General features: G+C 39.0%; 1 protein-coding gene across 1 annotated transcript in view; it reads left to right on the top strand.

The window, feature by feature from the left end:
* USP48 (ubiquitin specific peptidase 48) overlaps positions 1–23,086 on the top strand; it is a 113,465-nt gene that overhangs the window by 52,941 nt on the left and 37,438 nt on the right. The window contains exons 8-14 of the mRNA XM_017503250.2: positions 3,806–4,016; positions 8,141–8,269; positions 9,296–9,445; positions 13,783–13,980; positions 15,130–15,244; positions 16,215–16,345; positions 21,692–21,763. Coding sequence (XP_017358739.1) covers positions 3,806–4,016; positions 8,141–8,269; positions 9,296–9,445; positions 13,783–13,980; positions 15,130–15,244; positions 16,215–16,345; positions 21,692–21,763 — 1,006 coding nt within the window. The remainder of the gene's footprint in view (positions 1–3,805; positions 4,017–8,140; positions 8,270–9,295; positions 9,446–13,782; positions 13,981–15,129; positions 15,245–16,214; positions 16,346–21,691; positions 21,764–23,086) is intronic.

Here is a 23,086-nt window from a genome sequence, read left to right as displayed (position 1 = left end):
TAGTAGAGACGGGGTTTCACCATGTTGACCAGGATGGTCTCGATCTCTTGACCTCGTGATCCACCCGCCTCGGCCTCCCAAAGTGCTGGGATTACAGGCTTGAGCCACCGCGCCTGGCGGTTTGATTTTTAATTGATTTATTCTTCTTACCTAGGGCATCTGAAAATTTTCTATTACCTTTGAATGTTTTTTCTCTTTTCCCTTTCCTTCTGGAATGCCAGTTAGATATGTGTTAGATTTTCTTGCCCTATGCTGCATGTTGCCCAACCCTTCAGTGCTTTGCCCTGTATTCTGCATAATTTCTTCAGCTCTACCTTGTACTTTATGTATTCGGTTCAGATGAACCTAATCTGAGGTTTAACCTTTTTATAGAGTTTTGACTCTCGGTGACTATGATTTCCATTTCTAGGAGTTTGATTTTGTTCATCATCATTTGATTTTCATTTTCTATAATCTATAGTTCCATCATTTATTTCTTTAAATACACTTAAAATTTTATTTATGTATTTGCTGTTTCTACTGACTGAGGTGAAAATCTCCATCAGTTTGCTTTTGTTGCTGTTTGCTGCCTTGCAGTTAGAGTGACTTGTGTTACATGACGTGTGTCTGTGTGTTTTGATGGAATTCATTCCTTAGGACTGTTACTCATCCCAGCACCACATCAAACAAAACTCTTGGCTTGAAGTTTTTCTGACTTCATAGGTAGTGTGAATTCATGGTAAAGAAATCTTTTTGAGGGCTAGCTTCTTATGAAGTTGTAATGGAGTCTTGCTTTTTGTTTTTCATTTTTATCCGTAGGTCCCAAAATGTAAGTATAAGGCAGCTAATTTTCTCTTACCATTGATAATCTTCTAAACCAATGAATTCTAGTTTCAAAGAAAATGTGGTATATATACACAATGGAATACTATTCAGCCTTAAATGGGAAGTGGGAAGGATATTCTGTCATATGTGATCACATGGATGAATCTGGGGGACATTGTGCTAAGTGAAACAAGCCAGGCTAAGAAAGACAAGTACTGCATGATCTCATCTGTAGTATATATAGAATCTAAAAAAGTCAAATACATACAGATAGAGAAGAAAGACAATTAAAAAAAATAAAATAGAGAAGAAAATGGTGGTTACCAGAATCTAGGGAATGGGGTTGGTGGGTGGCAGAGGCATTGAGGGGAGATGATGTTTAAAGAGTACAAAGCTTCAGTTAAACAGGATGAATGTGTTTTGGAGAGTTACGTACAACATGGTGACTACAGTTCATAATGCATTGAGCATTTTGAATAGCTAAAAAAACAGGTTTTAAATGTTCTTACCACAAAAAATAGTTACGTTGGCCAGGTGAAGTGGTTCACGACTAATCTCAGCACTTTGGGAGGCCGAGGCGGGTGGATCGTGAGGTCAGGAGTTCAAGACCAGTCTGGCCAAGATGGTGAAACCCTGTCTCTACTAAAAATACAAAAATTAGTCAGGTATGGTGGTGGGTGCCTGTAATCTCAGCTACTCGAAAGGCTGAGGCAGGGAATTGCTTGAATCCTGGAGGCAGAGGTTGCAGTGAGCCGAGATCATGCCACTGCTCTCCAGCCAGGGCCACAGAGCGAGACTCCACCTCACAACAAAACAAAACAAAAAACAAAAACAAACAAACCAGGTTATATTAATTAGCTTGATTTAATCATTTCATGATGTAAACATATCAAACATTACATTGTACCCATAAATATGTACAAATATTATTTGTCAATTTAAAAAGACCCTTAGTTTCCTGGTGGGAGTCCCCTGTTAGACACCTCAACTTTTATGAACCTTAGCTGTTGTCTCTGATCCTGTAAGCCCCTTGAGATATGGTAAAACAGAGTTCAAGTTGATCATAGTGTTCCCCTAATGGTCCCAGAGGGAACCTCTGTTGTCCATACTACATGGCTTATTGCCGTCACATGGTACTGGGCTTCTGAGAATTCTTACTTTCTTGCCAGATAATTAGTGCATTTAGAAAGATTTGAAAACATTTTTATCTTACCCAGTATCTTCAGTATTTTCAGCTGGGGTGAATTCAGTGGGTTTTGGCCCAGGTATTAATCTGCATCACTGTTTCCCCCACTATGCTGCAACAATGTAGGGACTTTGTTCATTTAGTCAACTGCTGTATCCTTCACGCCTGAAACTGTGTCCAGCATGTTTATTATTTATCTAGTGAGTGATTGGCTATACCCTGCTGTGACTTACTCTTTGCATTTTTAAGGAAATAGTCAAATTCTAGCTTGGGCAACACAGTAAGACCCAGTCTATTAAAAAACAAAGGAGGGGGGGATGTTGGGCGCAGTGGCTCACGCCTGTAATCCCAACACTTTGGGAGGCCAAGGCAGGTGGAGCGCCTGAAGTCTGGAGTTCAAGACCAGCCTGGAAGTTCTGGAGCTCAAGGCCAACATGGCGATACCCCACCTCTACTAAAAATACAAAAAATTAGCTGGGCGTGGTGTCAGGTGCCTGTAATCCCAGCTGCTTGGGAGACTGAGGCAGGAGAATTGCTTGAACCCAGGTGACAGAGGTTGTAATGAGCTGAGATCTTGTCACTGTACTTCAACCTCAGTAACAAGAGCAAAACTCCATCTTTTTAAAAAAAAATGGTCAGGTGCAGTGGCTCAAGCCTATAATCCCAGCACTTTGGGAGAGAGGTCAGGAGTTCGAGACCAGCCTGGCCAACATGGTGAAACCCGTCTCTACTAAAAATACAAAAATTAGCTGGGCGTGGTGCTGGGTGCCTGTAACCCCAGCTACTTGGGAGGCTGAGGCACTAGAATTGCTTGAATGCAGGAGGTGGAGCCCAGCCTGGGGAACAAGAACAAAACTCCGTCTCAAAATAAATTAATTAATTTGAAAAAATTAAAATGTGTGCCTCTCATCCCAGCTACTCCAAGAGGCTGAGGTAGGAGGATCACTTAAGCCTAGGAGGTTGAAGTTGCAGTGAGCTGTGATTGTGCTACTGTACTTCAGTCAGGTGACTGTGCTACTATAATCCAGTCTGGTGACAGAGCAAGACCCTGAAGGGGGGGACGGGGGCAGTCAAAGATCTGTGCAAAGATTTGTACTTCAAAGTTAATTATTATTGCATATAAAGACCCTGAAATGCTACCAGTTTAAATGTTCATTAATATGGGTGTAGTTAGGTACATTATGGTAATTATATATAGTCATTATAAATAATCTTTAGAAGAATAATGATGTGAAAAGATGATGTTTGTTAGAAAAAAACTGTAGGTTTTAGTATTAGTTGTGGTTATGTGGATTCATCAATGATTCTTTTTGTTCTGTAAATAACAGAACATATATAGTAGAAGTGATATTTTCTAACACATTTCTTTAATTGTTTTAAGTTTAGGATCTTTGAAAGATGTTTTTCAAACTTTAAGACATTTTAGTTCATTTTAAAATGTAAATGTCCATTCACTGTCAATTAAGTTTTAATTTTTGTAACACATCAGAGAGTATGAACAGCTTTCTTGGTAAGTGTGTGGCCTCTCTAGTCTGTGCTGAAGAGCACAGTATGTAGTAGAGTAGCTTATACTCCCCGAGTGCCCAGGAGGCTGTGGTTTTTCATCTGTGTATTCTGCAGGGGGCTTGGAGGGTTAATACAGTGTGCTGTTTAAGAGGGTGTGTTTAAGAGAGTGTTAAGGGAGTGTAATTATACATTATTTTGTAAAACTAATTTTTAAAAATTGTAGGTGATGTGTTTTTAGTTATACCAGATGTATAAAGATTCGTAATCTTTACAGTTGAGGCTCAGGATATAAGAAATACTGTTATCCAGTGTTTCTTTTACTTTCTCCCTTTCTCTCCAGGTGGGTCCTATGTGTATGAACTCAGTGCAGTCCTCATACACAGAGGAGTGAGTGCTTATTCTGGCCACTACATCGCCCATGTGAAGGATCCACAGTCTGGTGAATGGTATAAGTTTAATGATGAAGACATAGAAAAGATGGAGGGGAAGAAATTGCAACTAGGGATTGAGGAAGATCTAGGTAAAACCTTTAAGTTGTGAGTGCCCTTTTAAAATATAAATTTATTTTACTAGAAATATTTGTGAAGCATTATTCTGGCTCAAGATTGTTATGTTGTGGACCTTCAAGGATATTTGCATTTTTTTTTTTTTTTTAACTTTCCAAGCTAAGATATTTGCATTTCTTAAACACATGTAAAATCATCTTGTATTAGCAATAATTGTTTTTTTGTTTTGTATTCTTTTTCGAGTCGGGGTCTTACTCTGTTTCCCAGACTGGAATGCAGTGGTGCAATCACGGCTCACTGCAGCCTCAACCTCCTAGGCTCACGTGATCCTCCCACCTCAGCCTTACTAGTAGCTGGGCCTACAGATGTTTACCACCACACCTGGCAAAATTTTGTTTGTTTGTTTTTTGGAAGAGTCTTAACTCTGTCACCCAGGCTGGGGTGCAGTAACACGATCTCAGCTCACTATAACCTCTGCCTCCTGGGTTCAAGCAGTTCTCATGATTCAGCCTCCTGAGTAGCTGGGATGATAGGCATGTGCCACAATGCTCAGCTAATGGTTTTTCTTTCTTTTTGAGGCAGAGTTTTGCTCCTGTTGCCTTCTTGCCCACACTGGAGTGCAATGGCAAGATCTCGGCTTGCTGCAACCTCTGCGTCCTGAGTTTAAGTGATTCTAGTGCCTCAGCCCCGCAAGTAGCTGGGATTACAGGCATGTGTCACTACGCCTTTGAACAACTATTTTTTCTTTGCACATTTTAAAATCTAACAAATTTCATCATAAATTTTAAGTATCTCCAAATTCTGTAATTTATGACATTATAAATATTGAAACTTAATTTGTAACATCACTCTTATAAGAATGTCCAGATAACATTAAATAGCATAGAGATCGGATATCCACCACCATCCTTTTCAAGGATACCCGAAAAGGTCTTGTTTTATAGTAGGCATTTTTAACAATTCCATTTCCTTCTGCACCAGTATTTTCATTATGTTTACTCTACAGAATTTTATTCTTATGGAATATACTAAGTTTTTTGTGACTATAAAGCTCTAAATAGTTAAAAAGTACTTCTGGATAGAGTGGTGTTTTTAAAATTATGAATATTACTACTTAATTGATAAAACTCATAAAGGTATGTTATAAATTTTATTAAACAGTAAAATTTTTACTGTAAATGTATTTTTTTTTTTTTTTGTAAATGTATCTTAATGTGATAGATAAGACCCTCGTCTGTCACTGAGATTATATCTTTCTTTGTGAAAGAGAGGTAGAAACCATAATGGGACTTCATTGTTGAGGCAGATCCATTTTAGGAAAGAAAATGGTGAATTGAGGATCTGAAAACTGGATTTCCTTAGAAGTGCCCATAACCTCTTTTTTCTTTTCTTTATTTTTTGAGACGGAGTTTCATTCTTGTTGCCAAAGCTGGAGTGCAATGGTGTGATCTTGGCTCACTGCAACCACCGCCTCCCAGGTTCAAGCGATTCTCCTGCCTCAGCCTCCCAAGTAACTGGGATTACAGGCCTGCACCACCATGCCTGGCTAATTTTTTGTATTTTTAGTACAGACGGGGTTTCTCCATGTTGGTCAGGCTGGTCTCAAACTCCTGACGTCAGGTGATCCGCCCGCCTTGGCCTCCCAAAGTGTTGGGATTACAAGCATGAGCCACTGCGTCCGGCCCCTCTCTTTTTCTTTTTGAGACAGAGTCTCACTCTTTCGGTCAAGCTTTAGTGCAGTGGCATGATCTCGGCCCACTGCAACCTCTGCCTCCTGGCTTCCAGTGATTCTCCTGCATCAGCCTTTTGAGTAGCTAGGATTACAGATGCACGCCACTATGCCTGGCTAATTTTTTGTATTTTTAATAGAGATGGGATTTCATCATGTTGGTCAGGCTGGTTTTAAATTCCTGACCTCAAATGATCTGCCTTCATAACCTCTTGGAAAGTTACCTGGAACACTGAAACCCAATTGGAAAATCATTTTCATGTACTATAGTTGCCATCTGAAATACTTCATGTTTTCCACCTGCTGTTTACTTCATAGAGATTGGTGGCTAATGTTTCTGCTTGTTAGCATTTCATTCTTTTTTTTTCTGAGACTGAATCTCACTCTGTCACCCAGGCTGGAATACAATGATGTGATCTCAGCTCACTGCAACTTCCGCTTCCTAGGTTCAAGTGATTCTCGTGCCTCAGCCTCCTGAGTAGTTGGGATTACAGGCACACACCACTATACCCAGTTAATGTTTGTATTTTTAGTAGAGATGGAGTTTTATCATGTTGGCCAGAATGGTCTTGACCTCTTGACCTCGTGATCCGCCCGGCTCTGTCTCCCAAAAAATTGGGATTCCAGGCATGAGCCACTGTGGCCAGCTGAAAATATTTTTATTTTTAATGATTGCTTGGTGTACAAATATTTGTTTTAATGTTGTTTTTTAATAAAATAAAAGTATATGTAAAATGTATATTTACAGTTTGAAAAATAAAAATTAGCTCAGTAATCATTTTAGTAAACAGAAGTTCTTCAATTTAGTAAAAATCATAAAAATAAATCTAAATTTAATTGTCCTAAGAAATAAAATAGCATATTTTCTTTTCTTTTTTTTGAGATGGAGTTTCACTCTTATCTGCCAGGCTGGAGTATAATGGCATGATCTCTGCTCACTGTAACCTCTGCCTCCTGGGTTCAAGTGATTCTCCTGCCTCAGCCTCCCCAGTAGCTAGGATTACAAGTGTGCATCACCACATCCAGCTAAGTTTTGTATTTTTAGTAGGGACAAGGATTCACCATGTTGGCCAGGCTAGTCTTGAACTCCTGACTTTAGGTCATCCTCCTGCCTTGGCCTACCAAAGTGCTGGGATTATAGGTGTGAGTCACCGCACCCTGCCTTAAATAGCATGATTTCAAAAACTGCAATGAAATTGGCCGGGTGTGGTGGCTCATGCCTGTAATGCCAGCATTTTGGGGGGTAGATCATCTGAGGTCAGGAGTTCGAGACCAGCCTGAACAACGTGGTAGAAGCTCATATCTACTAAAACTACAAAAATTAACCAGGGATCTGTAATCCCAGCTACTCAGGAGGCTGAGGCAGGAGAATCACTTGAACCCAGGAGGCAGAAGTTGCAGTGAGCCAAGATCGTGCCATTACACTTCATCCTGGTGACAAAGGGAGACTCTGCCTCAAAAAAAAAAAAGAATAAAATATTTCCAGGAGAGTTGAAGTCCCATGTTCCCTTCAGTGATTGCATCAGTTTCGATTTTTATGTATGTATTTATTTTTTTTGAGACAGAATTTCACTCTTTTACCCAGGCAGGAGTGCAGTGGCACACTGCAACCTCTGCCTCCAGGGTTCAAGCGTTTCCTGCCTCAGCTTCCTGAGTAACTGGGATTACAGGCATGTGCCACCATTCCCAGCTACTTTTTGTATTTTTAGTAGAGACAGGGTTTCACCATTCTGTCCAGATGTGAGCCACCGTGCCTGGCCTATTTTTATTTTAAAACTTATTTTAATTTACCTTTTTTCTTTTCTGAGACAGAGTCTCGCTCTGTCACCCAGGCTGGAGTGCAGAGGCACTATCTCGGCTCACTGCAGCCTCCACCGCCCTGGTTCAATCAAGTGTCTTGCGTCAGCCTCCCAAGTAGGTAGACTACAGGTGTGCACCACCACACCCAGCTAATTTTTGTGTTATTAGTAGAGACAGGGTTTCTCCATGTTGGCCAGACTGGTCTGGAACCCCTGGCCTCAAGTCGTCCGCCCATCTTGGCCTCCTAGAGTGCTGTGATTACAAGCACGAGCCCCTGTGCCCTGCTTCAGTTAAGTTTTATAATTAAGCCTAATATTAAAATCAACTTATAGCAAGAGTGATTTTTTTGTTGTTCCATGTTTGTTCCCTAGAAAAATGTATTTTCTTTTCATCTTTTGAAAATGGAATGTGGCAAGCAATAGGCGTAGTAAACTTTTTTAAATACTAGAAGCCAAAGAGCCTGTCAGATTTGTATGGGCTTTGAATGTTTTAGATTCATGTTAATGTGTCTTGGGTGTATATTTTGGAAATTGTTTTCTATAGCCCTACTGAAGAATAAACAAACTCTATGCATTTAAGTTAAGGTACCTTTTGATTTCTCTATCTCAGCAGAACCTTCTAAGTCTCAGACACGTAAACCCAAGTGCGGCAAAGGAACTCACTGCTCTCGAAATGCGTATATGTTGGTTTATAGACTGCAAACTCAAGAAAAGCCCAACACTACTGTTCAAGTTCCAGGTAAGGCAGTTTTCCTGGATTATATCAGGCAGGTGTTTTAGAGTGCCATACTCAAAAATTAATGATAACGAATACATTGCTCTTATTTATTTATTTATTTATTTTTTTTGAGACGGAGTTTCACTCATGTTACCCAGGCTGGAGTGCAATGGTGCGATCTCGGCTCACCGCAACCTCCGCCTCCTGGGTTCAGGCAATTCTCCTGCCTCAGCCTCCTGAGTAGCTGGGATTACAGGCACGCGCCACCATGCCCAGCTAANCAGCCTCCTGAGTAGCTGGGATTACAGGCACGCGCCACCATGCCCAGCTAATGTTTTGTATTTTTAGTAGAGACGGGGTTTCATCATGTTGACCAAGATGATCTCGATCTCTTGACCTCGTGATCCACCCGCCTCAGCCTCCCACAGTGCTGGGATTACAGGCTTGAGCCACCGCGCCCGGCCATTGCTCTTATTTATTATGATAAATTGATTCCATATGATAAATGTTGGTGAAAGTAAATATTAATCACATATTTATTTTTAAGAAATGAACATCTGAAATAAAGCAATGAAATTATGAAAAAATGGGGAGGTAATCAAGACGTGTTTAAAGTATAATTTGGTTTTGTTTTGTTCAGTTTATAGAGTATTTGTGAATTTTATCCAATTATTTATGGATTTTCTAGACTTCCTAATAAAAATGTAGCATTGCTGCTGCCCCGAAGATAGTCTTAGTCATTTTACTCAGCAGTTTTCTGAGCTTGGTGGTGTCATCTATTCTAAAGTGGTGATTTTGAGCCATTCGATTTTTCTGGGAGGCTGATGATGTCATGGAGAGCTAGGTGAGGGGAATCAACTTAGTATTCCAGTGGCTGTCTTCAGTTTTATTCCTGCTTTCAGATGGGAGGTTTCTATCAGACAGGGAAACCATAGTTGGAATTTCTGCCAATGTTTTAATCAGTATTTGATGTAATTTAGAGATTAGCATGATTCACTATATTTGAATACAAGGATAAAGTTGTTTTTTGTCTTTCTGTTTGAATAGCCTTTCTTCAAGAGCTGGTAGATCGGGATAATTCCAAATTTGAGGAGTGGTGTATTGAAATGGCTGAGATGCGTAAGCAAAGTGTGGATAAAGGAAAAGCAAAACACGAAGAGGTTAAGGAGCTGTACCAAAGGTTACCTGCTGGAGCTGGTCTGTAAGATATTCTGGGACAGCACTGTTGCCATTAAGTGCCTTGTTTTTTTTTATATTCACAAATGTATATGAAGAAACTTGCTTAAACTTACTCTTTCTGATAACCCACTAAAGCCAGCTTAAACAGTCTAAAAGTACTCTGTAAACCAGCAGTAACTTGATGTGTAGCATACCATATTATTTCATTACCTTGTACTTTTAAAAACGGGAAGCTGTTAATAAATTATAACATTTAGGTCAGCACTCTGCATCCATGAGTATTGTAGATATTTATATTTTGTGAGATACTGACTTGTTTAAGAAAAATCCGATTGGATTACTATGGAAAAAGCAACTTGCCTATTCTGTTTCTTTGGATACTTTGTGACCTAACAGTATTAACAGACATTCTGTTATATGAGTACAGTTTTTTTAAAAATACTATTAGATTAAGTTGAAATTTAATATCAAATATGCTGAGAGTAGAAAAGCTTTCTGCTGACCCCTGATTTTTTAGAATTATCCTACATAATCCAGTTTATCCCTTTTCTGTGTATGTTTATTCAGGTTTACCTGGTATCTCAAATTGAAACCAAATTAAGCCTTTTTAAAGGCTGATGTGCCATTTGTATTAAGTTATCTTTGTCATTTCAAAGACATGAATTCCCAAACCTAACTCCTACTTAAGGAAGAGAGACAATTTAGTCCTTACTTTAGAAAATAAATACTTAAGCATAATTGTACTTGTGGTTTGTCTTTTTAATATCTTAATTTTCCATTACTAGTGTAACTTAAAATGTAAACCTAAATTACTAAGTCTATAAGAATAGATTTTAACTGAATTTTAATTTGATTCTGACCCTTCTTTGTAATCTGTTACTTTAATTCTGTCCAAGGGTTGGCATTATCAATTAACCTGACCTTATTTTAACTGGAAATGATTTGGAAATGAACCCATGATTTAAATCTATAAATTTATAGGTCTTTGTTCAAAGGTGTCAGGATCTAGAAATCTATTTTCCGAACTTTATTCATGGTTTCCTGTGTCCACTGGACAAGTGAAAGGGACTTAACTGGGTCTAAAGTGAAATACTCATTTGAACCACTCTTTAGAACTACAGAGTTCAAAGATGTTATATATCAAGTTAGCACTGTGCTTCCTTTGGATGTTTTCATTCAGCATATAAGAACCTTATGTTCTTAGAATATGCATATGCTCTTAGAATATTTCTCTGTGTTATTTATACTTTTACCAATTATAAGCTATATAATTATTTTCCATTTGCAGTAAACTTATATTGTAGAAAATTATGTAGAATCCCAAACTTAACGAGCATGGTTTTGTGCTGGCAAGAGAAATCTTTTGTTACCCATTTTCTAAATCTTATTTTTGTGTGTGAACATATCTAAGGAAAGATCACTTATCCTGAAATCTAAGCCTCACTAGAAATGTGCTTTTGGCCCTTTTTATTTCCATGAAATATATACTTAAATTATCTCTAGGTAAATGTTTCAAATGTTTTTGATGCTGTAATTGTTCTAGACTTTATAACTTTTCAAAGAAAGTGTGTCATGTTCAAAATCTACGTTTTTTTTTTTCTTTTTTTTTTAAATTAGGAAGAACTTTGAACCAGAATGTACATTTCCCTGTGTACAATCAGCTCCTCATTTGGAGTTGATTATATCCATGGCCTTTGGAAGGCAATGTTTGTAGTTTACTGAATCACAAATACGAGGGTTATATTAGTGGGGCCTACTTAGAGTCTTTTTCTAGTGCGGAAACATCTGTATCATAAAAACTTTGCCACAAGTAAAATCTGCCTTAGCTATGAGACTTGTGCTCCACTTGTATTCTCAGGCAAGCTCTTGGCAGAGATCAGTGCAACTCTTTGTGATGATAGAGACTGGAAATGGAAAGAAAGACTTCTGTGACCATATTCACTCTTCCTTCATGGAGCCCACAGCGCAGAGCACTAAAATGAAATCTGGAAAACTTGCTGAGTTAGTAATAAGCATGGTATTAGGTTAGAATTATAGGCCTATTCTCTGCTTTCTTTCTTCCTCCTCTTACTATAAAACCATACATAGTTTTTCTAATCATCATATCTTACATTAAATTTATATTGGGCAATTCAAAAACCAATATAGCATGCTTCCCTTGGAAGTTTTCTGTGAGATTGGAAAATGTTGTCTTTAAGTAACTGCCTTTGAGTCACATTGTTGCTGGACAGTCAGGGTCACAGTCACCCTAGGCTTTGAATTCCTGCAGACATCCCTGGCAAGGAGGGCATTCTACATTTTTAGCTTTCCTAGATTCTTTTCATTGTGACGGCCAGGATTCTTAGGGTTTATTCTTTCAGTTAGCAATAACAGATACTGTCCTCAGTCTACTCCTCCCCAGCTGCTGGGGAAACTAGAATGCCGAGTGAATTTTTCTTGAATGTTGCTCTTTATCACAATCCTGTTTTTTTCTCCTTTGATAGCCTTCATATTACTCACCATTTTAATCTATGTGACTGTCCTTGGGAAAAGATTAGAGAATGCTAAGACTTTTATTTTGCTCTCAGAAAGGGATCATTTATCTTTGCATTCCCCAGATACCCAGTGTACTCTATCCCTGGCACATTAAGCTTGATAAATGGCAAATAAAGTCAAGAGGCATTTTGAATGTAATTAGCCATACCATGATATACTGTAAAGTGCGACAGCCTTGTTACATCTACTGTATCTTAAGGCCTCTCTCTTTTTTATTTTTTGTGACAGAGTTTCACTCTTATTGCTTAAGCTTGAGTGCAATGGCACTATCTCAGCTCACCACAGCCTCTGCTGGGATTACAGGCATGTGCCACCACCCCCAGCTAAATTTGTATTTTTAGTAGATACGGGGTTTCTCCATGTTGGTCAGGCTGGTCTCAACTCCTGACTTCAGGTGATCTACCCACCTCTGCCTCCCAAAGTGCTGAGATTGCAGGCATGAGCCACAGTTCCCGGCCAAGGTCTCCTCTCTTATATATTAAGATTATGTAAATGTATGATTAACTTTTCCATATCTCTTTTCTTCCAAAAAGCTCAAAATGCTTCACATAGCTTATCTTTTATACTCAACAACATCCCTGAGAGGTAGGTAGAAGGCAGGTATTATTACCTTCATTTTACAAATAAAAGCCTTGAAGCAAAGAGAGTTTGAGTGACTTGCTCAGGTTCATTTTCTTGGTGGCAGAACTTGGATTAGACCGTGGCCTCGACTCACAGTCCTGTGCTCTTCCTCTGCAGCCACATTCAAGTTGACCAGTCAGAAGGTTCTTAGTTGATGTACAGTGCCAAATTTTGTTTTTGTACAAATTGAAATGATTTACTGTAAAATTAAAATGGGAGTTAGTTTTCTAGACATGTAACTCTGGGGAGTATAAAACCTGGTCACAATGGGCTTTGCGTTGCAGTATCTATCCCTCAGATCTCATCAGAAGGAGTATATGATACAAAAATATAAATTCAACCTCTGTATGTTTTCTTCTATGTTTTATGCTGGGACTCACTGGAAATCTTTGTAAGTAATCAAAGCTGGCCCTTTATCTTTGATTTTGGCTTTTAGGGAACTCTGGGACTTCCTTTGCCCAAATTAAAATTCATTTTGAGGTGTTTGGTTTTGTCTTTTAGTTTTGCAACTTCAAAATTAATGATAACTCAGTTCTAGTGTACTTTATCTTGGAACTTGTTTAAAATAGGTTACTTTCTCAAAATAAATAATAATATAATGAATAGATCATGACATGGATGTGGGGGGGGATTAAATACCTTTTCAAAATGGCTATCAGTATTATCTCAGATTGAGAAAGTTCAGTGGTTAAAAGGGGCTTTTGAAGTGTGGTCATAGCTGGTAAGGTTAATTTCTAACTTCAAGCTCAGTTTGGCTTCTTATTTTAATTTTCACATGTTTATCACATGTGTGAGAAGTACTCACAAAAAATAATTTATGAAATAAACATAGTAGGGCATGAGGTTGTATGATTTGTGAGGTAGTAATGGAGCATGACGTGTAGTCAGCCCACATGGGTGTCCTGATCAAAGCTCTGCTGTGCTATCAGGCAAGACTCTCTGTGGATGCGTCTTGTAGAATGTGGTTAATAATACCAGCCGATCTCATAGGGCACTGTGCAGACTCAGCATCAAACTCGGGAGTGGCACCTAACTGGAGCTTTGTGTCATACTAATCAAACGTCTTCCCCCACACAACGATTCTTCTGATTCTGCTAACTCTGGACAGAGTTTGCATTGTCTTTTGAGAAAAATGAATGTATCACTTAGTCGAAAAACTGTAAAAATACATAGGCTCTTTCCGATGCTTGCTTTCTCAGAGCCCTATGAGTTTGTCTCTCTGGAATGGCTGCAAAAGTGGTTGGATGAATCAACACCTACTAAACCCATTGATAATCACGCTTGCCTGTGTTCCCATGACAAACTTCACCCAGATAAAATATCGATTATGAAGAGGATATCTGAATATGCAGCTGACATTTTCTATAGTAGATATGGAGGAGGTCCACGACTAACTGGTAATTCAAGATGTCCTCTTTGTTTAAAAAACAGCAGCTCATTAAATCTTCATCTTACGGTTTTTTGAGTGTGGTATGATGATTTGACCCCAACTATTTAGATCAGATGTTCCTTACACTTTGCAAAGAGGATTTGCTAAATAAAGTAGAAGTTTAGCCACTGATGCTGTTCTTAGAGGGTTGAGGTTCTAAGGTAGGGGGGAGTGAATGTAGTTGGGGTTTTTTTAGTTTGTTTTTTGTTTTATTTTGTTAAACCCTCTGAAAGCAGACAAAATAGGGCCCTTTTGAGAAAATTGTCTGGTGGTAGTTTGTTACTCTACATAATACTGTTTAAGGTACTCGAGCCCTTGTCTGGTTAATTGCACGTTTGTACCTCCACGTTATAGTGACTTCTTCTTTTTGTTTTGTTTTTTTTTAAATTTGAGACCGAGTCTTGCTTTGTCACCCAGGCTAGAGTGCAGTAGCGTGATGTCAGCTTACTGCAACCTCTGCCTCCTGGGTTGTGATTTGTGAGGTAGCAATGTGATTCTTGATTAATCCCCCGGGTAGCTGAGAGTGCAGGCGTGCACCACCACGCCTGGCTAGTTTTTGTATTTTTAGTTGAGACGGGTTTCACTGTGTTGGCCAGGCTGGCAGCCACTATACCTGCCTCTCTTCTTAATTCACAATTGATAAACCATGCAGTGGGAAGAGCTTTCACATTTTAGATGATTCCTAAAAATTCTATGTTTTAAACCACACCCTTCATTTTTCTTTTTCCATTAGTGTGCTTTGAAGATCACTTTCACCTGAAGATCATGATTTATAATTATCCACTATATTTACTCCCCCCACCTAGAACCTTAGTTATTTGATTATCATCTCATAAAACTTGCATGTAAACCTTGTCAGATTCTGTACTTAGGTACTTTTAGCATAATACAACTTTTTGTCTGTTATTGTTCTTTTTTTATTCAAATAACCGTATTGCTATCTTGGTATCTAATTGTCTTAGTAAAATAATTTAGAGTATACATCAATTTGCTATATTGCCAAAATTTGTGACTTTGGTTTAGAATGTGTCTGTGTTTGTGAAGTGCCAAAAACATTTTCCTAACAGGAAATCTGTTTGAATGAAATATATTTCCTTTCATTCTTTTTTGCCTGTAGTGAAAGCCCTGTGTAAGGAATGTGTAGTAGAACGTTGCCGCGTATTACGTCTGAAGAACCAACTAAATGAAGATTATAAAACTGTTAATAATCTGCTAAAAGTAGCAGTAAAAGGGTATGTTGCACAGTGAACAGTATGATAAAGTAAGAAATTTTTAAGAGGTCATAACCAAGCAGCTCACTATTTGTTAAAAATAGGCCGTTGGGATTTTTAGAAGGGTGATAAAGTGGATGGCAGGGCCAGATCAAAAGTAAATTTTGCAATGACTGCCCCTGTGACAATGATAAAGAAAGCTGGGTCAGGTAACCTTTGCCACTGTATTCCATCCTGCCATTTAATTGATCTGATTGGCATGAATGTAGGAAAAGCAGGATAATATTTAGAATGGAAACAAAATATTAGATCCCTGCAGTTCAATAGTGAACAGTGAAAATGATGAAAAGTAGGAAGTAGGTTAAAAACAATTACATACACAGTAGCTGATTTTGAGTGTTTGTAATTTACTTTTGTTGATGTTGTTCTTTTGAGACGGAATTTTGTTCTTGTTGCCCAGGCTGGAGTGCAATGGCATAATCGAAGCTTACTACAACCTCTACCTCCCTGGTTTAAGCAATTCTGCTGCCCCAGCCTCCTGAGTAGCTGGGGTTACAGGCATGTACTACCATGCCCGGCTGATTTTTGTATTTTTAGAGTAGAGGCGGAGTTTCTCCATGTTGGTCATGCTGGCTTTGAATTCCCAGCCTCAGGTGATCTGCCTGCCTCAGCCTCCCAAAATGCTGGGATTAGAGGCCTGAGCCAATGTACCTGGCCAGTTATTGTTTTTACGGGGAAATCAGGGAGGACCCCGTTTGAAATGTTACTTGTAGGCTCAAATCCACTTCCTCAGAATGGTCAGAAGCACTTCCCTAAGTTTATTTTTCCCTGGAGGGATAGGCTAAGTAAAGCACATAACATCACATCTCTCTTCCAAAATACAGCTGTAGGTTTCTTCATTTGCTCAGGATCCAGTGTCTCAATAAATATAAAGAAAAACAAAAAACAAAGGAAATGTTACTTGTATGGTTTAACATTCTCTCTTCCACAGCAATGATGGATTTTGGGTGGGGAAGTCTTCTTTGCGGAGTTGGCGCCAGCTAGCTCTTGAACAGCTAGATGAGCAAGACGGTGATGCAGAACAAAGCAACGGAAGGATGAACGGCAGCACCTTAAATAAAGGTAACGCTTTAAACCTATGTGTAGATCATTGTGAAATTACGATGAAAGTGTAAGTCGCTCATTCCTATAGTCTCAGCTACGTGGGAGGCTCAGGTGGGCAGATCACTTGAGCCCAGTAGTTTAGTGAGTTAATGCTAGCCCCACTGCACTCCAGCCTGGGTAACAGAGTGAGACCCTGTTTCTCTCTTTTTTTTTTCTTCTTTTTTCCTGCATCTTGCATTGGAGAGTCCCTGTTTCTCGAAAAAACAATTTTAGGCTGAGTGCAGTGGCTCATGCCTGTAATCCCAGCACTTCAGGAGACCAAGGCAGGTCGATCACTTGAGGTCAGGAGTTCAGGACCAGCCTGAGCAACATGGTGAAACCTCGTCTCTACTACAAATACAAAAATAATTAGCCAGGGGTGGTCATCTCAGGTGATCTACCTGCACACCTGTGGTCCCAGCTACTCGGGAGACTGAGGCAAGAGAATTGCTTGAACCCAGGAGTTGTAGGTTTTCATGAGCCAAGATTGTGCAGAGTGAGATTCTGTCTCCAAAAAAAAAAAAAAAAAAATTTAGTAAAATTGGCTTAGTACCCATCCATGTAATTTTAAAGACAACTTTTATTAAACTACAAGCTTTCACAAATAGCTTAGAGCAAATAAAAGATTTTTAAGCTATTGAAATTCAGCAAGGACTCAGCAACTCACATGTAAAATTTTCCTTTATAACCTGTCATGCTTTGAGCTCAAGCTCTGTCTAGTTAATCACATGCAAAATGAACATTAATTCTGCTCTAGGCTGAGAGTTTAAAGAAAGGTTAAGCCTACTGCACATTGGCATAGTATATCGTATGCTCAGTACATTTTGGTTTTGGATTATCTGCAACACTGCCTTTGTCAAGTAAATGAGCTTGTACTTCTTTATCTTTCATCAAGTGGAGAGGGCAGCTTTTGAATACCTCTTTGCTTATAAATTCTTCTGATTTTCCTATGCTTTCAAATCAGAAATTGTTATTGTAAATTAAACACTAAATTTAATTTCATAATCAGTGCTTTGTAAGATGTCAAGGAAATTTACTACTTTAATGTTACTGACCTTTATTGAAATATTCTGTATTTTCCGCATTCAAGAATTCCATATCATTTATATCGTATAATTTTTTAATTTTTAGTTTCATTTTACTTATTTATTTATTTGAGATGGAGTAGATGGAGTTTGGCTCTTTTTGTCCAGGCTAGAGTGCAATGGTGCAGTCTCTGCTCACTGCAATCTCCACCACCCGGGTTCAAGCAATTCTCCTGCCTCAACCTCCTGAGTAACTGGGATTACAGGCACACACCACCATGCCCAGCTAATTTTGTATTTTTAGTAGAGAAGGGGTTTCACCATGTTGGCCAGGCTGGTCTTGAACTCCTGACCTCCAGTAATCCACCCGCCTTGACCTCCCAAAGTGCTGGGATTATAGCCGAGAGCCACTATGCCCAGCCTTTTTTTTTTTGAGATGGAATCTCAGTCTGTTGCCCAAGCTGGAGTGGAGTGGTGTGATCTAGGCTCACTGCAGCCTCCACCTCCCAGATTCAAGCAATTCTCCTGCCTCAGCCTCCCGAGTAGCTGGGGATTATAGGTACAGATACCTGCCACCCTTCCTAACTAATTTTTTATCTTTTTAGTAGAGATGGAGTTTCACTGTGTTGACCAGGTTGGTCTTGAACTCCTGACCTCAAGTGATCCGCCTGCCTTGGCCTTCCAAAGTGTTGAGATGACAGGCGTGAGCCACCCCACCTAGCCAGTTTTTATTTCTTTTAAATTCTAGAGATGAGGCCTCACTATGTCGCTAAGGCTGGCCTACAACTCCTATGCTCAAGCGATCCTCCCACCTTGGCCTCCCAAAGTGCTGGGATTATAGGTGTGAGCCACTGCACCTGGCCCATTTCTATCATTTTATATTTTATTTGGTATTGATCTTCACATATCACTACCTTACTTTTTGAGTAAACCAACCCAGTATTAGTTTTAAACTCCTTGAGCTATGATTGTTAACATTTTCAAACTTGAAAAGTTTTTACTTTTTTTTGTTTGTTTCTTGAGATGGAGTCTCACTATGTTGTTGCCCAGGCTGGAGTGCAGTGGCCCGATCTTGGCTCACTGCAACCTCTGCCCCGACGCCCCCGCCACCCTGGTTCAAGTGATTTTCATGCCTCAGCCTTACAAGTAGCTGGGATTACAGGCATGCACCACCATGCCTAGCTAATTTTTGTATTTTAGTAGAGACGGAGTTTCACTATGTTGACCAGGCTGGTTTTGACCTCCCAACCTCATGATCCACTTGCCTTGGCCTCCCAAAGTGTTGGGATTTCAGGTGTGAGCCACCATGCCCATCCGAGTTTTTCCTTTTGATTGAAACATTTTATTGTGCCATATAATTAATGAACTTAACATCAATTTGAGTTTTATTGTCCTGTCATTTGAAAAACTATACTATAATTTTAGTGGTATTGTGTGACTTTAGTGGTAGGTATTTATTTACTGCTTTTTAAATCCTCTTTATCTATCAGTGTCCCTTCATTTTTAGTAAAAGTGGATGCCATAATAGAAAGCACCTTCATGTTGGCCTAGCTTAAAAATATTTTTCATGTTTCTTTCATAGTAATATGCCTCTATTCTCCTTTCCCCGTTAAAAAATTTCAAAAGCTTCAGGCAGCACAAATATAACAGAGTAGGACTTCAAAGCCTTCCCACCAGATACAATCACTGTAAATAGTGGCTTTTTATAATGGAGCTCATATGGGCACAGTTCTACATCTCTCCGTGTCAAAACATACAGCCTTTTTTAGAAAAAAAATTTTATTGACTGCATTTTATTTTGTGGATCCATTATGTTCGTCTGATTCTATTTTAATTTTTTTACAGTTAGTATATACACACGGATGTAATGAGGGTCCTTTTATGTACTGTATACATACATACATACATACTGTATACATCATTACAGAATTTTCAGATTATTTCTGAGAAATAAGTTCCTAGAAATTGCTGGATCAGAAAATTATAAATATTTATAATTGCCACATACTGACCTATACTGGTAAATTTTTTTCAATATATACATATTAAGGGGTTCATTTTTGCATGCTTTTGTCAACATAAAGAATACATCAGTCACATCATGTTTTTTTGTTGTTTTTTGTTTTTTTTGAGATGAAGTTTTGCTTTTGTTGCCCAGGTTGGAGTGCAATGGCTTAACGTTTTTCAAAATATTATTGAGGTTGACCATCTTCTTAGGTTTGAGAAGTGATTTGTATGTGTGACAAAGAAAAAGAGGAGACAGAATTATCCAGTCACGTTCTTCCTTTGCCCATTTTTAAATTTTACTTTCATGGGCATTTTTACTCTTGGTGGTGGTGGTTTGTTTTGGTTTCTGTTTTTGTTTTGAGACAGGATCTCTCACCTGGAGTGCAGTGGCACAGTCGCAACTCCATGCAGCCTCCACCTCATAGGCTCAAGCAGTCCTCTCACCTCAGCCTCCTGAGTAGCTGAGACCCCAGGCACCATGCCCAGATAATTTTTGTACTTTTTGTAGAGATTGGATTTTGCCATGTTGCTCAGACTGTCCTCAAACTCCTGGGTTCAGGCGATATGCCTGCTTTGTCTTCTCAAAGTGCTGGGATTATAAGCTTGAGCCACTGTCCTTGGCCTCTGCTTCAGCTTTTTTTTTTTTTGAGACGGAGTTTCGCTCTTGTTACCCAGGCTGGAGTGCAATGGCGCGATCTCGGCTCACCACAACTTCCGCCTCCTGGGTTCAGGCAATTCTCCTGCCTCAGCCTCCTGAGTAGCTGGGATTACAGGCACGTGCCACCATGCCTAGCTAATTTTTTGTATTTTTTTAGTAGAGACGGGGTTTCACCGTGTTGACCAGGGTGGTCTCAATCTCTTGACCTCGTGATCCACCCGCCTCGGCCTCCCAAAGTGCTGGGATTACAGGCTTGAGCCACCGTGCCCGGCCTGCTTCAGCTTTTAAATGACTAGCAAATATTCTTTGTATGCATTAATTGTAGTAAAAAAAAATGTGTGAAATATTTAACCTGGAAAACCCATGGATAATGGTTTCTTCATTTGATCCTGTTCCCAGTATATACAACTACATATTGATAGTGACACAGTGTATAGAAAAGCAGGAAAAGCAGATATTGGAAGAGAAATGTTAACAGGAAAAGCAAAATGTAACGGTCCCCCCTTATGCAAGGTCTTACTTTTCCTGGTTTCAGTTAATCTGCAGTGAACTGCAGTCTGAAAATATTGTATGGAAACTTCCAGAAAACAATTCATAGGTTTTAAATTGCACACTGTTCTGAGTAGCATGATATTGTATCTCATGCTGTCCTGCTTCATCCTGCCTGCGATGTGAATTTTCCCTGTGTCCAGCTTTTCCATGCTATGCATGCCACCCACAGGTCACCTGGCAGTCCTCTTGGTGATCGGATTGACTATAGGAGTGCCTTTGTTCAAGTCACCCTTATTTTACTTAATAATGATTTCAAAGTGGAAGAGTGGTAATGTTGGCAATTCAGGTATGTCAGAAAGAAGCCACAAAGTGCTTCCTTTAAGTGAAAAGGTGGAAGTAAGTTCTTAACTTAAATAAGGAAAGAAAAAATAATTGTATGCTGAGGTTGCTAAGATCTACAGGAACAAATCTGTCTGTGAAATTGTTAAGAAGGAAAAAAAATCATGCTAGTTGTGTTGTCAAACTTGAAGCTGCAAGTTATGGCCACAGTGTGATAACTGTTTAGTTAAGACGGAAAAGACATTACATTTGTGGGTGGAAGACATGAACAGAAATATGCCAATGGATGCTTATTAAGTTTGGTAGTATGTGAGGTTTCAGGCATCCATTGGGGTCTTGGAACATATGTCCCCCACTGATCAGCGGGGACGACTGTGTTTGATGTTAAAGGTTAAGTCCTTATTTCATTTGCCTTTAAAGCTTTGTGGTCACTCCCTAAAAAGGTGGGTAAGTGAAAATGCCATGCCATGCCATGACATGTAGATGATTAACTTGGTTTATGACACAGTATTCTCAATACCTTAACTAGAATTAATAGAAGAATTCCATTTTTTGAATTTAAAAAGGCACATTTTCTTGCATAACCTAAATCTTTAAAAGTTAACTGTCATTGAGATGTTCCTGTTTCCTTTTAAGGGAAAGAAATGTAACACTTTTTAGCAGAACTGTGTAGGAATCACTTGGGTCTAATTTTCAGATTTTTAAAGTTTTCTTTGTTCCAAATTGTGCGGTGTAGTATATCTGCTGCTTTGAAGTTTAAGTACAATAACCGCAGCAGATATCATTTGTATTTCTTTTGAATAGATGAATCAAAGGAAGAAAGAAAAGAAGAAGAGGAGGAATTAAATTTTAATGAAGACATTCTGTGTCCACATGGTAAGCTAGAAGCATGAGTTCTGTTTTATTATCCTTTTTTGCTTTTAGCTTCTACTGCCTGGCTTTCATGCCAACGTCTCTCACATCTTACCTGGGAAATAAGTTTTTTTAAATAGAATTTCCCCATATTTAGAGGAAATCTTTGGAGAAGAAACTTCTTGTCACTTGTCCCATTGAAATACTTTTGAATTTGACTTACTGAATTTCAGTTGTTTCCCATGACTATCATTGTCCAAGTTAAACACTTTGAAAATAGTGCTTGTATGTTTCTTCTTCATCTTCTTAGAGCTATCTGTGGTTTTTAATTTATTTTATTATTATTATTATTTTATCTGTGCAACAAAGTCTCGCTGTGTCACTCACTGTCCTTAGTGCAGTCTCAACCTCCTGTCTCAGCTGAGCCTCCTGCCTTGGGCTCCTGAATAGCTGGAACCATAGGCATGCGCTATCACACCCAGCTAATTTTTAAATTGCCTCCCACCTTTGTCTCCCAAAGTGGTGGGATTATAGGCATGAGCCACTGGGGCTCCGCCTGGTTTCTTTTCTTGTTTGTGTATTGACCAGCTGCTGAGTACTATGTGCTAGATAGTCTTAACAAATGCTAAATTCTAAATCCTTATTTAATCCTATCTATTCATGTGTTTTTTTTTTGCTTGTTCTTGGTGAATGCTTTTAGTAAGTAGCTTTTACAAGATGATTGTACAAGGGATTCATATATTAGAGACAATTTTCTATTCTAATAGCACTCTGAAGGTCAAGCAGATGTCTGTTTCTCAAAGCTTTCTACTTAATAAGTTCCCCTTCCCACCTTCAAAAATTCTGAGCACTGAGTGCCATAGCTTGTACCTATAATCCCAGCTACTAGGGAGGCTTAGGTAGAAGGGTTGGTTGAGTCCATGATTTTGAGACCAGTCTGGGGAACATAGCAAGACCCTGTCTCTAAAAAATATTAAGTGGGCTTGGTGGTATGTACCTGCCGTCCCAATTTCTCAGGAGGGTCCTGTGAGAGGATCACTTGAGCCACAAATTTGAGGCTAGAGTGAGCTGTGATCACCCCACTGCACTCTAGCCTGGACAAGAGTGCAATACACATCCCTTTAAAATAAAATCAATAGGACAATAAATATGACACAGAAAAGTTGGCTTGTCAGTGGTTCTTTTTGTTAACCCATGTGCTAATTTACTGCTAATATTTGGGATTCCTGTTGATCCTAATAAATTTCTAATTTTAGTTCTTCTTTCATCAGTTCAGTGTGAGCCAGTGGATGATGTCTCATTCTTATCCCTGATGTACACAAGCACCCCCCCCCCCTTTTTTTTTTA

The sequence above is a fragment of the Cebus imitator genome, unplaced genomic scaffold (genome assembly GCF_001604975.1).
Source record: "Cebus imitator isolate Cc_AM_T3 unplaced genomic scaffold, Cebus_imitator-1.0 Scaffold15, whole genome shotgun sequence".
NCBI lineage: Eukaryota > Metazoa > Chordata > Mammalia > Primates > Cebidae > Cebus > Cebus imitator.
This window is presented reverse-complemented; position numbering and strand designations above follow the sequence as displayed.